Below are 15,490 nucleotides of genomic sequence, written 5' to 3' on the forward strand. Positions count from 1 at the left end.
CTGAGCTGCAGAGGCTCAGGGCAGAGAGGCGGAGGGAACTGGGTTCTCTCAGGAGGAGTGATCGCCTAAGGCCAGGAGAGGCGGGTCACCTGTGGGCCGGGACCGCCCCTGGCCTCAAAGAAGATAAAGGCCAGTCAGCCCGGTCCCAGGTTGCGGGAGCAACGTCGTTGGAATCCTGTTTCTGCCAGCACCCAGACCTGTTCTTCCAGAGTTCCTGACCTTGCCTGGCTCCTCGCTTTGGACCCTGCTTCGCCCTTGGTGGACAGTCTCCAGACCCTCGACCCAGGACCGGACTCTGACCACGCCTTGCGGTAACCTCCCCCCGGGACCAGCACATAGACCCTTTGTTTGCTGAAAGCCAACAGAGCATCTCTAGCTAAAAAGCTGCTGGTCCTATGATGGAGGAAGCCGAAGAGAAAAGAGAGGGAGGGTGCTGCATGCCTAGTGCTTTTGTACCTGCACAGGTACTGTAAGGTCATGCCCACCTCTAGTCACGGTCACGGTCCAGTTCACAGGCGATCGAAGTCCCGGCTGGGGACGTTGGGACTGGGGGCAAGATGGCGGGGTGGGAGCAGGAATGGGAGTCCAGAAGCCAGGAGTCAGAAAGCCAAGAGTCCGAGGGTCAGAGAGCCAGGAGTCAAGAAGCCAAGGGTCCGACAATCAACGAGCAAGAAGTCACAAAGTTGGGTCTGGGGATCAAGAAGCAAGGAGTCACGAAGTCAGGGGTCCGAGGATAAAGAAGCAAGGAGTCAAACACAGCAAGGCAGGGAACATGTTGCTGTGGCAAAGAGCTGAAGGGAAAATGCTGACCTTATATCCCTTCCCGGCTCTTGCCACCAGGTGCTGTGAGTTACCAATTGGCCTCACCTGTGTGGCCGTGCCTTGCCTCTTCAGAACAAACTTAGGAAGGCCCCAGTCCTGCAGAGTCACAGGGCCTGGCTCCTGCATGCACACCTGACAGTCACATGCAAAGGAAGTATGCCCCAGCCAGGAGGAAACAGGAAGTTTTCGACTGGCTGGACCAAACACCCCCTTCTATGTCCACTATAGGAAAACAAGGAATGTTGTACTTGACTGCTACTTAAGTATCACATCCCACAAACCCATGATGAAGCTTGGGTGTGGTCACATTTAAGTCTGCCATTTTGATTAAAAATGGCACCTGCCACCCATACATCAACATAGATCCCCACCCCCACCTCAGGAACCTCTGCGCGGAGTTTGGTGGTGCTGTCACAAGAGGCAGATGAAACTATGTCGAAAAACAGGCAAAGTCATGCCAAAGTGATGTTTCGGTCTGCCATTTTGATTCAAAAGGGGGGGGGAGAGAGAGAGAGCAAACACAATGAACAGCATCACCTCCACCTCAGGAACCCTCATGCCAAATTTGGCGATACGTAGAGAGTTGTTTAAACTTACAGAAAACAAACGGGCAGAAAGACAAAACCACTTTCAAAAATATACAGTAGATTCCAATTTCCTTGTTTGTGAGTGTGCATAGTCCCATTTTCCACTATGAAACCTGTTCCAGAATGTAAGTGGGGACTCCCGTCAATGAATAAAAATGAAAATGAAAATAGCATGCTACATAGAAACTAGATGTCAGGGAGACTTAAGCTAGCCTAATCTCCTATTTGCTACTGTTTCGTATGCAGGATTTATTATTTTTTTATTTGTATTTGTGTGGAGGACCATTCCACCCTGTGGGGTCCCACCAGCAGCCCAAAGTGGTATATTATAACCCAAGGATAGATTACCACCTTAGTGAGAAATAAATGTGTGTCTGCATATACGTAGACAACACCCTTTGCTTGTACTATCTGCTTTCCAGTTAAAGAAAGATATAAAGGGGAAGACAAGAAACAGAAAAATATACATTACTTCCTCATTCAACTCTCTGCTGCACACAACCACCCTATTTGCCTTTCTGAGCTGAAGGGCAGTATGGGAAAGAAGAATGCTATTTAGTGTTTTCATCTCATTTACGTAAATGCACAATGGGACAAAACTGAGCGAGGTCTGGAACTCATGACAAAGTTTATTGAACTGTACTGGCTCGGACTGTGACCAGTTCCAGATTCTTTAGAACAGTGGTCTTCAAACCTTGTTCCAGGGAATGTTGAGGTTCATTAGGAGATCAGTTATGGCACACAAACTTCCCAGAAAGAGCCCCTTGCCTGATACTACTGATCTTCAGTTGCAGTGTTCAGTGTGTCATGGGCTTTCCCCTGTTCTTGTGACACAAAAATCTGGTCCATCAGGACTGGACAATGTGTCATGGCTGTGGGTGGCGCTGTGCTCTAAACCACTGAGCTTCTTGGGCTTGCCAATCAGAAGGTTGGCGGTTCGAATCCCCATGGCGGGGTGAGCTCCCGTCTTTCGGTCCCAGCTCCTGCCAACCTAGCAGTTCGAAAGTACACCAGTGCAAGTAGATAATTAGGTACCGCTGCAGCAGGAAGGTAAATGGCGTTTTCGTGCACTCTGGCACTCGCCATGGTCCTCCATGCGCCAGCAGCGGTTTAGTCCTGTTGGCCAAATGACCCGGAAAGATGTCTGTGGACAAACACCGGCTCCCTTGGCCTGAAAGCGAGATGAGCGCTTCAACCCCCTAGTCACCTTTGACTGGACTTAACCATCCAGGGGTCTTTTACCTTTACCATTTACCTGTGGCTTTGGATATAACAGGGGTGGTGATGGGTACCCTGTGGCCAGATTAAACACAAGGCCATTACTTTGCTTGCTTTTGCTTGCAGCTACCAATCTGGAGGGAAGAGAAACCTTCTTGGGCTTTTTACTGAAACAGGGTGGAATGAGCACCATCTGCTGTTTTTCCAGAGGTACAAATACAATTTTATATATTTCCATATATTTGAATGACATTTTAGTTGATTAATCATTTGCTTTTCGTGGGTCAATTCAGCTTAAATAAATGTGTATTTTGCCAAAATCTCAGCATGTGTGTTTGCGTGATACTGAAGGAAGCACAGTCAAAGTTCTACAAGTAGAAACTGCTACTCACTTTTGAAGGCCATCTTTAATCATTTTGTTTTCCTTTGCTATTACAGTAATATACTTGGAATAAAAATAAAAAAGACACAAGCATGCCTTTAACACACAGTTCCACCCATTAAAATTGGCCAGCTTGCCTCTTGAGGAAATCATTCAGGAAGCAGAAGTGGTCCTCAGCAGCCCACCCCCATTAATATCTTCATTACACCATCTGAGCAAACATCCTCCAGACAGTCTTTACTGCTTGGTGATGCCAACTATATTACAGGAGACACGTGGTGGGAGGGGATAAAATTGTTCAGCTCCCCGAAGATCTAGTCATCACCAACCATTTTGGACCTGGGTTCTATCTTTAACATGCAGGGTGGCGCTGTGGGTTAACCCACAGAGCCTAGGGCTTGCCGATCAGAAGGTCAGCGGTTTGAATCCCCGCCACGGGGTGAGCTCCTGTTGCTCTGTTCCTGCTCCTGCCAACCTAGCAGTTTGAAAGCACATCAAAGTGCAAGTAGATCAACAGGTACCGCTCCGGCAGGAAGGTAAACGGCATTTCTGTGCACTGCTCTGGTTGGCCAGAAGCGGCTTAGTCATGCTGGCCACGTGACCCGGAAGCTGTATGCCGGCTCCCTCGGCCAATAAAGCGAGATGAGCGCCGCAACCCCAGAGTCGGTCACGACTGGACCTAATGGTCAGGGGTCCCTTTACCTTTACCTTATGGAACTTTACTCTTTTTAACTCATTATGCTCATATTTCCCTTGCTCGCGGCTCCCCTGTTTTCTTTCATTCCTCTTTTTCCTTCTTGTGGGGGGGGGATCTCAGGCCTGTGGACTGGATGCAACCCTCCAAGGATTTTTAGCTGGCCCTTGAGAGTCTCCTCAGGCCACACAATCCCGCACGGCCCTACTTGGCACCCTCCTTTTAATGTTTTTTTTGGGGGGGCGTTGCCTAGATGGAATGTCCTTCTGCTCTGATAATGCTTCTTGCTTACCTGAACAGATGATGGCGATGGTGTGTTGATAGAACAGTTTCTACCCATGGCCGTGAGGCTGCTGAATGGAAGACAGCAACATTGCAACTGATATTTGGGGTTTGTGGTCGTAGGACAGCACACAGAGTGTAACAAGGACTGAGAGTTTGTGGGGGTGAGGGGGGGCTCGTTTAATCTCACTGTAAACAAGTGGTACAGTGACAATAAAGTATTTCTATTTTCTATTCTATTTCTATATAACTAGCCTACTGTACAAAGGTAAGAGTCATGGGCGTAGCCAAGGGGGGGCAGGGGGCAGCTGCCTGCCCTAAATCAACACAAATCAATACAAATCTGAGGTTCTGCCCCCCCTAACAAAAGCCTTCCCCCCAAAAAAAATCCGGGCTATGACCATTGTAAGATATACCTTCTTTTGTCTATGGCTCCTGCAATGTGGCCTCTGGAATATTCCCCAAAAAGGAATGTGGATCTTTAGCTGAGAAAGATTCCCTTCCCTTGCCTTGGTTGAAGATGAGTAATGGAGAGAAGGTAGATCTGCTAGATCTAGTGGGACTTGCTCCACACCGGAGCAAAATGTGGATCCCACATTTAAAGTGGGAAAGGTCCCGGGCAACACTGGGCTGGGACCTACATTTTGTTCCCATCTCCGAAAGCCCCTGATAACTTGCAAAAGATGAGTAAGGATTTCTGACTCCCAATGGTTTAACAATAGCAATAAGAATACAACTCCCATTTTCCCGAAATTATGCTTTCGAAATAAAGAATGCAGTGTGTGAGAGTGGGGCAGGAGTAACCAAGAAGAGATTTTTTTTTTCCTGGAAGGACTATGAGCTCAGTTCCGTTCTGCAACTCAAAACAATTTCCTGCACTCAGAATTCATTCTAAATGTATGTCTTTTGCACCAGGTTTTATAGTTTCTCGGGGTTCTAATAAAAAGCAAAAAGGAGGTCCTGGAAACCTGAAGTCTGCCCACCCTAGAGAATGGAGTGGTTTGTAGAAGTTAGCTAACCCTGTCTGTTACCTGTAAACAGATAAAAGGCCCTCCCAGTGCTCGTATTGCTGCGTCCAGAAGTTTGTAACCTCTTGAGAGTCCTTACTACAAGGACTAAATGTGCTTCTGTTGCAAGCAGCCTACACAATGGTGGCTTGGAAAAGCAAGAAAAGGAGGGGGAGAATTGTGAAGCACCCAGTCACAAAACGTTTTGTGGAAAGGAAATGAGACAATCCACCATGATCTGTCACTTTTGTGCATGCAACACAGAACACGATGCTAGCAAGTTCTGCCACTGACTTCAGTAGAATGTAGACGGCACTCTGTTCAAGCCTGGTTCAAAGATCACCTAGAATTCTTATAAATCATCTTGGAAGAGAACTAGAAAAATAATTTGCTGCACTGTAAATGATTGGATCTCCAGTGATTCAAAGGACTCAAAGTTATACAGCTACAAATAAAACATTTTAAATATGTTGTGAAATGCAATATACAAATGTGACATTAGATGGTGACAGTTAGCTATGCAAAATTCAATGAATTGTTCCAAACGTTTTTTAAAAAAGCATTTTCACAGAGTTTTTATATGTTTATAGATTCCACCGACGAGCTTTCCTTTTTCGAAAATAAAACAAAAGGCTTGATTATGTGCTTTATGGTTTGGGACAGAACATGTAGAGTGGTTTTGCTTGTTTTTTGACAGAAAGCTCAAAAACTTAAGAGGACTTGAAGGGAAGGTTCCACTATTCGGGGCTAGAGTTTCTTCAGTTAGAACATCCAATTCTTCCCCCTTTGTTCTGCAGCTCTTTTGTATGCCCCCCCCCCCCGCTTCCTTAGGTCCATGACAAAAAAAAGAGGAGCAAAACAAAAATTCCAAACCTTCATTAAATGAAACCCAGACATATCACATAGCCAAGAGCATGTAAAAATTGTAAGAATATGCAAAATTGCCCAATGCGTGTTATTTATTCATATAAAAGAATCTGCTAGCATTTTGGCACAAAGGTTTTCAGAATTTTGGTACAGTAGAAATCTGGAACCGCAACCCATTCTTCACTATACACATGGACAAAAAAATAATCAGTGGTATATAATAACATAAAAAAAAAATCCCCATTGAAACACTAGAACCCAATGAATCTGAATGGCCAGTAGGATCAAGCCAGACCAAAAAAAGCACTTCTTCACACAGCACAATAATTAACTTATGGTGGGCACTCACGTTGCATAACAGCTGGCAGTGGTCACTAGCTTTGGAAAAGGATTGTTGATGAAACACATACCCTGTGGACTAGCTTGCAAATGGTTATTTACCACCATAATTGAAGTAGTCATGTTGGCTGGTCGTATACCTCTGAACAGCAGGTGCCAGGAATGAAAGAAGGCCTTCACTCTTATCGTGCCCTGCTTGACAAAACCCAGAGGTTTTGAGCTCGTCACTGTTTTAAGAATGGTTCTTGGTCTGATATGGAAACATGCGTAACCTAAGAAGCTGCCTTATCAGGGAAGAGATCCATCTAGCTCAGAATTGTCTACATTGGCTATGGCTCTCCAGGGAGTCTTTCTCATACTGGGGATTGAACTTGGAACGTTTTACATGCAAGGTAGATGCTCTCCTACCAAGGCCCTTTCATATTCTGTAAGTATATTCTACAGTATAACAACAAACCCAAGTGGCTCTTTCTATATAGGAACACAGGCAGCTGCTGTGAAGACAATCGGTCCACCTGCCTTAGTACTGTTTAAGTAGAATGGGAGTCCTACTCCAGGGCTTCAGAGCGGTGTCCCCTGCCTGGGAATACCAAGGATCAAACCTGGGACCATCTTTATGCAAAGCCTCTGCTCTACTATTGAATTATGGTCCTTCCACTGATCTAGCAAGGCAGTTCCTTTGCCCTTAAGAAGAAATACTCCCAAGGAATGATTGCAGGTCATATGCTTTTTGCATGCGAATCACGGTCCAGAATTCACAAGATTCTACTGCAGGTGTATGTGTGCGTGTGGATTTTAAGTTTCAGTGTTCCCTGTGTAAAGAACTCTCTATGTGTAGAAAAATAAGTTAGTTGAAACTCTTGTCTTTAACATACAACTCTCTCTCTCTCTCTCTCTCTCTCTCTCTCTCACACACACACACACACACACATACATGAGAGCACTCATATATTTCTGTACCCAATATATGAAATGGTACAGTGCATGGAACCCTGTTAGTATTATTGACCTGCATGTGTGGATCTGTCCTTGTGTGGCATCTGAAAAGTGCTCAGCTCACTAAATCCATGACCACACCAATTGTAATCATAATGTTAGCACATGTTTGAGCTAGGATTGTCAGATCATTTACCTCTAGAACTCGACTTTACCTTTAGCATTAATGATGCGGTGGCCGATTGGGGAGTTCCTGCACTGCCCATCCCACTCCTTCAGTGATTTTTAGACTCATCTCTTCCCCAAATGAAGAGACAGGTGAGAGGGTGGCAACTGTATACCCTTCCACTCAGTGGCATAGCGTGGGTTGTCAGCATCCGGGGCAAGGCAAGTAATTTGCACCTGGTGCGGCCGGGCCCCCCTGCACCCCCCACGCTACGCCACTGCTTCCACTGCATTTTCAATATTAAAGGTAAAGCCTAGTACTCCAGGTTGCAAACAGGTTGCAGACTGCAGGGTGCCTTTTCCAATAAACCCTTTGGTTTTTGTATTACAAAGAGAGAGGTTATAAAAACACAAGTACACTGGACTTGGACTAAGCATTTCTAGAAAGTTACAACCCCAGTTGGAAGGAGAGAAAAACTACCATAAGTATGTTGGATATGGGGAAAGAGCTGTCTTGTTTTGCGGCGTTTGTTTCCTGGAATGAAGAATACATGGGAGTGGATTGGAAGCTTTCCTACATCTAATCTTTAAGCAATTAACAAACATGTTCCCATCTAACTACACAGGATGTTAATTACAGATTTCTAAACCCTGAAAAACAGAAGAAATCTGACTGGAGGCTAAAGGGAGTCACTGAACAATTAGTGCACTGAGGTTTCCCTTGCCTGCCCAACTAAATTTCACCCAACTAAAAGTTATCAGTGGCAATCAGAACAACTGTCTGACAACATTTGTGGGGAAAGTTATTTATTGCATTCCTAAAACCACAAGAAAACTATATAGAGAACTATACAGAGCATTTGCCTTAAGTACCCAAAAGGAAGTATGATTCATTGACTGTGTATTTATTTGTCCAAATGTGCTTGTGAGTCACTGAAAACCTGGAATTGAGAACATGAAGCACACACCTAGTAGCTTTTCATAATTTCCTAGTAATCCGGCTAAACCAAAAGACTGGAAAGTGAGATTGGCTGAAATTACTGCTGCAGCGTTTAATTTTGGAAAGCTAAGGAGCCCACAAAAGCAAACAGGAAGACGAAAGCCCAGAGGTGGGGGAAACCCAAATATTTTACATTTCCTTTGGCTTGAAGAAGTTGTATTTTCACACTTCACAGTCTTGCCTACAAAGGTTTCCCTCTGCCTTCTCCATAAACACAACACAGGCCCCACCGATATCGCTAGCTTCCTATCCTATAGTGCATAAGGTTCACAGATCCTAGGTCTTTCTGGCAGCCAAGAACTGCGGACCACGTCTCTCTCCATTGTCCGGATCCTCTGAGGCCCTTTACTCACTGGGTGCTGTCACACTGGGCAGATGCATGCCACAGCAGCCCACCCCACAGAGCAAAGTAACGCGCTCACGGCAATGAAGCATTAGGGTATGATAAGGCAGGCCACCAACAAACGGGCACAGCCACAGATCTCACCCGCTGCCCCACTGCCTTCCACCAAACCAAGTCCCTTCTCGGATTCAGATGGCAGAAACAAACCTCTCCATGTTGCTGGAATAGGCCGCATGGCGCAGGTAGGCACCCGGACTACCAAGCTGCCCGCCGGCATTGTAGCCATGAGCCAAAGAACCATAGGAGCTGGGAGACATCCTGCCATAGAAATCCATAGCGTCGTTCCCCAGGGTGGGCGAGGTGGGCATCCCTAGGCGGGCAGAGGCCCCAAAGAGGTGGCTGCCGCCACCGCCACCACTCTGGGAGTAGGTGCCTTGGTTCACCTGCAGCTGCTGGGTGCTGGGGAGCGGGTAGGAGTAAGGCATGGCATTGTGGGGCCTGTGCAGGCCAGGCCCCGCTGCGCAGCCCTGGCTGGGGTAGGCGGCGGTGCCCGCGAAGGAGCAGGCGTTGGCAGGGGAAGGGGTGACGTCGGGGCTGTGCTGCTGGTGGGCCAACTCCGGGCTGGGCTGCGCCATGAGCGGGCCCAGGCTGAAGAGGGGCGGCTGCGACGGGTAGCAGAGGGCGGCGGGGGCCGCGTAGGGCGCGTTGAGGGCCGGCCCGACGGGCTGGGCCTGCGCCTCGTGCATGTAGGCCGGGTAGGTGGACAAGTCGCTGCGCTTGAAGCGCTTCCTGCGCCGCAAGAAGCTGCCGCTCTCGAACATGTCCCGGGCGTGCGGGTCGAGCGCCCAGTAGCTGCCTTTGCCCGGCCGCCCGGGCTCGCGGGGCACCTTGACGAAGCAGTCGTTGAGCGTCAGGTTGTGGCGGATGCTGTTCTGCCACTTGCGCGGCCCGTCGCGGTAGAAGGGGAAGCGCTCGGTGATGAAGCGGTAGATGCCGCCCAGAGTCAGGCGCCTCTCCGGGGCGTGCGCGATGGCCATGGCGATGAGCGCGATGTAGCTGTACGGGGGCTTGCCGCGCTGCACCGGGCGCTTCCTGCGACGGCCGCCGGGACGCTGGCCTTCTCCCCCTGCCGCCGCCGCCGCTTCTTCTTCCGACGGCTCCGGCTCCAAAGCCTCCCCGTGCGCCGACGGCTCCACTTTAACGAGAGCGGCGAGCCTAGACGCCGAGCCGCCTTCGGAGTCGGCCTGGCCCGCGGCGCACGTCGACGGCTGGGGGCTCTCGGCTGTCATCCCAGGCTCTGGCCCAGCCACCGACGGCGGGGCAGCAGGTCCCAAGGAAGCGGCGGGCAACCTTGGCGATGCGGACGCGCCAGCCTCGCTGCTCGCGGCTGCCTTCCGATGGAGGGTCTCCAAGGCTCCCTCGGTGGCTGCGGGCAATCAGGGGTCCAGGCGGCTTTGGAGTCCGAAGGGCGCCGGGAAACTCGCGGGCAAGGCTGGAGAGCGATCCTTGGAGAGGTGGCTTTGGGTAGGTTGGATCGGCGGCGCCTGGCGCCCTTGGAACGGAGCGAGCCGCTGTTACCGCGGGTGGCGTCGGTGATCAGAGCTTGCCCTGGACGTGCGGTTGGAACCGAGCGGCGCTGCCTTGAAACAACGCGGCGCCGGCAGTCGGGAGACTGGGATGGGGCCTCACCGCCCAGAGAGCCACCCACGTACGGGCAGAGTGGGACTTGGGCGCCGGAGAGGAGACAGCCGCGCAGAAGACTGGGCTGCCCCAGAGCCGGTGCGCGCCTAGTGTCCTCCTGAGCAGCCGACGGGGTGCGCTTTCGGGTTTCACTTAATGCTCCCTCCCCCGGAGAGATGCAAGCGCCTTTTCCCTCCCAGCCCCCCCCCCCCCAAGCAGAGGGTGACTCCCGGCCGCGATGATGCGCTTTTGTGCCTCCTCCTCCTGCCGCTCGCTGCGCACCTGGGCAGCCGGCACTCCCTTGTAGCTGCTGTGCCTTAAAGGGACGGGCGGAGACGCAGCTTGCCCGAGCAGCTTCTCTTGAGAATGCCGGGGGCGCCGCAGACCGACGGGGCTTTGCCGAGAGGGGTGGCCGAGGGAGGGGCCTGGCCCAGGGCAGGAGCCGGGAGGTGTCATCCGCGGGGAGGTGCGGAGCCAACCCCGGATGCCAGGTCTTTCCCCGCCTCGGCAGAAGCAGCCGGGAGGCGCCCAAGGGACCCAAGGGAAGGCGGCCCGACGGCGCGCAAGGCGGACGGCTTTGCGCACTGCCCGAGGGGCGCGGCGGCCCTGTTCTCGTGGTGGGGTCGGTGCCTTGGAATTTGGCCATCTGGGCCTTTGCTCGACAGCAAATCCCGCGGCCGGCAGCAAACCCGGGTTTGCCTTCTTTTGCTCATTTAACAGGAAATCCTAATTCGCCCGCTGAGTTTCACCACGCTTGAGCACTGTTACACTTTTGTAAGACTACACGGATGCTATACGTTTAAAGCAAAAGTCGAGGCGCATTCTTTGCCCTCGAAGAATTCTGAGCGCTGTCATTTGTTACTGATTGCTGGGGGTTGTAACTCTCTGAGTCCAGGGGGAAACTGCAGCGCCCAGAATTCTTCGAGGGCAAAGAATGTGCGTCGAAGGAATAATGTGTACGTGTACCAGTTATTTCATTCCCTCTAGCGGGTAGGAATCCTGCAATGGCTGTTCGCAGTTCGGAGGGCTCCTGCGCATCAGTACTCTCAGGAAAGTGAGGCAAGCGGGTTGATCCACACGTGCATTTACTTTGAAGTAAGTCTGCCTTTGTTCAATGGGACTTTCATCTCATTGCAGGGGAGGGGGGTTGACATTTTTGGGCTCCAGGACCACATGTACCTTCGGCCAACCATCCAGGGGCCGCTGTTAGTTGCAGGTGTGCCTCCCCCAGGCTCTCTCATGCAGGCAGACATGTATACACACACCTCTCCTCAAGGGATCCCTGCAGATCAGCTGCGGGGGAGGGGTTGTGGGATCTTCTCTGCTGGTCAAATAATTGAACTGATGACCAGCAAAGGGGCAGGATGCATCCCCATCACAGCAGTCACTGTGTGAACTTTCATTTTTCTTTCTTGCGACTGCCAAAAATCAGTGGGGCTTTATTTGGGGGAGGGGGAGGGATTTGATTGAGGTGGCTGGATCAGAGGCCCCGAATTGTGGGGTTAGCATTGCAGTATTTGGGCTGCAATTCTTTACCTGGGAATAAGCCTCACCCTACTCAATGGGAGGTACTTTTGAACAGACATGTATAGTAGTATTGTACTGCTCGGCTGTATCCCCGTTAATTCACCAGGTCTTTTGACAATGGCAGTGGACTGCTTTGCATATACTATACAGCTGCAATTGCCGAGGACCAAAGAGGTGGGGGAGCGCTCGCAATCAACTTGCAATAGCTATTCCTCCTCTTTTTCCCTCCAGGAGAGAAAGCATGGTAGAGGGAAGTAAGCAAGTATTTCTCACCTCTGCGCCCCCCCCACCTTGAGAATGCTGGTTAATAGGAGCCCGTCACATCCCAGTCAGTCAACGGAGGACTCCTAGCCATTTAGGGAAGCTAATGTCTAGTGAAGCTGGGTGAAGATTCATTGAAACCTCTGGAGCCTTTCCTTGAAATGTAGATGATTAGTTTGAGTTTAAATAAAAGGGGTGGGTGAATAATAATAATAATAATAATAATAATAATAATAATAATAATAATTTATTTATACCCTGCCCTCCCCGGCCAGAGCTGGGCTCAGGGCAGCTGACACCAGTAAAATTACAGTAAAAATATAATAGGGGAAAAAAACCACACAATTTTAAATACAGGTTAAAATGCAATTTAAAATGCAGCCTCAATTTTAAAAGTAGCCCGTAGATTTCACGTTGCAAAATCATCCATGCTGTGGAGAGAGGTTATGGAATATTTTCTCTCTCACAGCACTCGAATTGTGTGTGTTGGAGAAGGGTTGTGACCCAGTGAACAGACAAAAAGAAAGTACGAACTGCACTTCTCTTGTGGGCAGAGTTGACTTTTGGTGGTGATGCTTCCTGTTAAGGTGGTTTTAAAAGGGGACGGGAAAATTCACACAGAAGAGACGTGTCAACAGGCTAACAGCCAGGATGGCTACCTTAAACCATTGCTGGTGGGGCAGGGGTGTCAAACGGGGTGGGCTGTGGGGTGTTGACACCACCTTCATGCTGTTTTTGCTTGTGGGATGCCGAGAGGTCCCTAGCCAGCCACTGTTAGAAATGAGCTGATCTGGCGCAGCAGAGCCCTTGCTCGCTTATGTATTTATTTATTGTGCTAATGTTTATGCTGCTTCCCAGCCGTAGGACCCAAAGCACCTTGCAGAAATAACAGCAATACAATATGCCCATGAAACATCAATCAGCCGCCGCCACGGCCACGTACAACCGCAGCCATGAAGCAACATGCTGCATAAACTCGGGCAGAAATGTTAAAGGCACGAGTGTCTGAAATGAGGTGTTTATGTCTTGGAATTAATCTGTTTCATTCGGTGGCTCTGCTTGCTTAAAAGGGCAACAGTTTCTTTAGACTTTTGCATCCATTGAGTAACTAGGATCTAATTTGGCTAGAATCTGCATAAGTGTATCTCCTCTGCAGGTTAGGATGCTGGCCAAGTAAAATATGTTTTCGGTCAAAGTGAACAAGGTGGTCAAGAGAGCTAAAGTAGTGTGCTGCCCAAGGGGAGGAGCCAAGAGCCAAAAATGTTCTTGGCCTACCTTACAAGGTTGTTAAGAAGGATTACTTAGTTAAGGAACGTAAAGTTCATTGAACATTCTAAAAATGCTGTATAAATACTAAGGTGGCATTCCATACTCATTTACAAGGGAGTAAGTCCCATTAGTGGGGACGCGGGTGGCACTGTGGGTAAAACCACAGAGCCTAGGACTTGCCAATCAGAAGGTTGGCAGTTCAAATCCCCACGACAGGGTGAGTTCCCATTGCTCAGTCCCTGCTCCTGCCAACCTAGCAGTTTGAAAGCATGTCAAGTGCAAGTAGATAAATAGGTACCGCTCTGGTGGGAAGGTAAATGGTGTTTCCGTGCACTGCTCTGGTTCGCCAGAAGCGGCTTAGTCATGCTGGCCACATGACCCAGAAGCTGTACTCCGGCTCCCTCGGCCAGTAAAGCGAGATGAGCATCACATCCCCACAGTTGGTCACGACTGGACCTAATGGTCATGGGTCCCTTTACCTTTTAAAGTCCCATTAAACTCAATGGGGCTTGCTTTTGCATAGGCTGTACAGAATTCCACTGTAATATTATCCAAATATGGATTCCCCTCCCCTCAAAAAATCCATTTTGATGAGGAATTGAAATGGTGCTTAATTTTTAGAAAAAGTGTTGTTGGAGTGAAGTTGAACCAATATTCATTTGGAAACGCTGCGGTCTAATCTTGAAGGCCCACACACCTGCCACAGCCATTGAAGAGTATAGGCTCTCTTTCCTTAGTGAATTCTGCACTTGCTCAGGGAGCCCTTTCATTCTATTCTTAGCTCACATCTCCAAGGTTGATGAACTCTGCAGCACAGGAAAGGAAACAATTCCTTATCAAACAACTATGTTGCATCCTACACATTTTCTGTTTTGTGAAGAGAAGTAACCATCTGCTTGAATCTCTCCCATTGAAATTGCTGTGACTTTTATTTTTATTTTAAATATTTATATTCTGTTTTCTTTGTGCAGTCCAATGTGAATAATTAGCTACAGTAAAACAACCCCTCCGGGATGCAGGTGGCGCTGTGGGTTAAAGCCTCAGCGCCTAGGACTTGCCGATTGAAAGGTCGGCGGTTCGAATCCCTGCGGCGGGGTGCGCTCCCGCTGCTCGGTCCCAGCGCCTGCCAACCTAGCAGTTCGAAAGCACCTCCGGGTGCAAGTAGATAAATAGGGACCGCTTACCAGCGGGAAGGTAAACGGCGTTTCCGTGTGCGGCTCTGGCTCGCCAGAGCAGCGATGTCACGCTGGCCACGTGACCCGGAAGTGTCTTCGGACAGCGCTGGCCCCTGGCCTCTTAAGTGAGATGGGCGCACAACCCCAGAGTCTATCAAGACTGGCCCGTACGGGCGGGGGTACCTTTACCTTTACCTTTAAAACAACCCCTCACCAAAACCAACACCTCAGAACCACAAACCAGCATCCATACTACTGAGCGCCATACACTGGTTTCAGCAGGATCAAACCAACTGACTTTACCCTTGTGTAGATGTAAGTGGGTTGTGATTGCATTGAAAAGTTACTGTCACAGATGTGGACCATGGAATGATCAATAAGCCATTGCTAGAGAGAGCGCGCCCCCCCCCCCGAAAAGGGCTCTCTTGAGCTGCGTTTGCTCCAATGGGATGCCTGACTTTGTGTTTGGCTCAATTAAAACAAGTGAAAATGAGAATCAAGGAACCATAATTGAATATAAGGTTGGAGACATCCTGAAGCATACAGGTGACTTTTGACAATGCAAACCTGTATGCATATTTATTCAGAAGTAGGTCACATTGACCTCAGTGCTGCTTAGTCCCTTGAAAGTATGGATAGGATCGGTGCATAAATGGACCTTCCATGTTCAGATAAAGTATACCTCCCTGAATACCATGCAGAAGACAAGCAACAGGGAGTGGCTGCCTCTCTTAAGAACTGCTTGTAAGCTTCCCAAGGGCTGCTTGTGTCGCCTGATCCTATCAGTGCTTATTCAAAAGTAATATTTATTTCAATGGGACTTGCTCCTAGTGCATAAGATTGCAGTCATACCCATCTGGCACGTCATTGCTAGGAAGTAAAGCCTCGCCTCATTCAACAGGGCCTTAGTTCCAGGGGGATGTGCGCAGGATCTCA

General features: G+C 49.3%; 1 protein-coding gene across 2 annotated transcripts; it reads right to left on the minus strand.

Annotated features, from left to right (window-relative positions):
- Positions 1 to 5,933: 5,933 nt before the first annotated feature.
- On the minus strand, positions 5,934 to 10,693 carry FOXE1 (forkhead box E1). Of its 2 annotated transcripts, XM_083718008.1 has the most exons (3): positions 7,579 to 10,693; positions 6,219 to 7,467; positions 5,934 to 6,126 (listed from the first exon to the last, which is right to left on the minus strand). In XM_083718008.1, exon 1 carries the CDS (start codon positions 9,929 to 9,931, stop codon positions 8,831 to 8,833), a length of 1,101 nt encoding a protein of 366 aa, XP_083574134.1. In that variant the 5' UTR covers positions 9,932 to 10,693; the 3' UTR covers positions 5,934 to 6,126; positions 6,219 to 7,467; positions 7,579 to 8,830. The 2 variants fall into 2 exon arrangements, with proteins under 2 accessions (XP_083574134.1, XP_083574133.1); XM_083718007.1 differs by having other exon boundaries at positions 5,934 to 7,467; positions 7,579 to 10,687.
- Positions 10,694 to 15,490: the final 4,797 nt, after the last annotated feature.

The sequence above is a fragment of the Podarcis gaigeae genome, assembly GCF_964106915.1.
Source record: "Podarcis gaigeae genome assembly, chromosome: 17".
NCBI lineage: Eukaryota > Metazoa > Chordata > Lepidosauria > Squamata > Lacertidae > Podarcis > Podarcis gaigeae.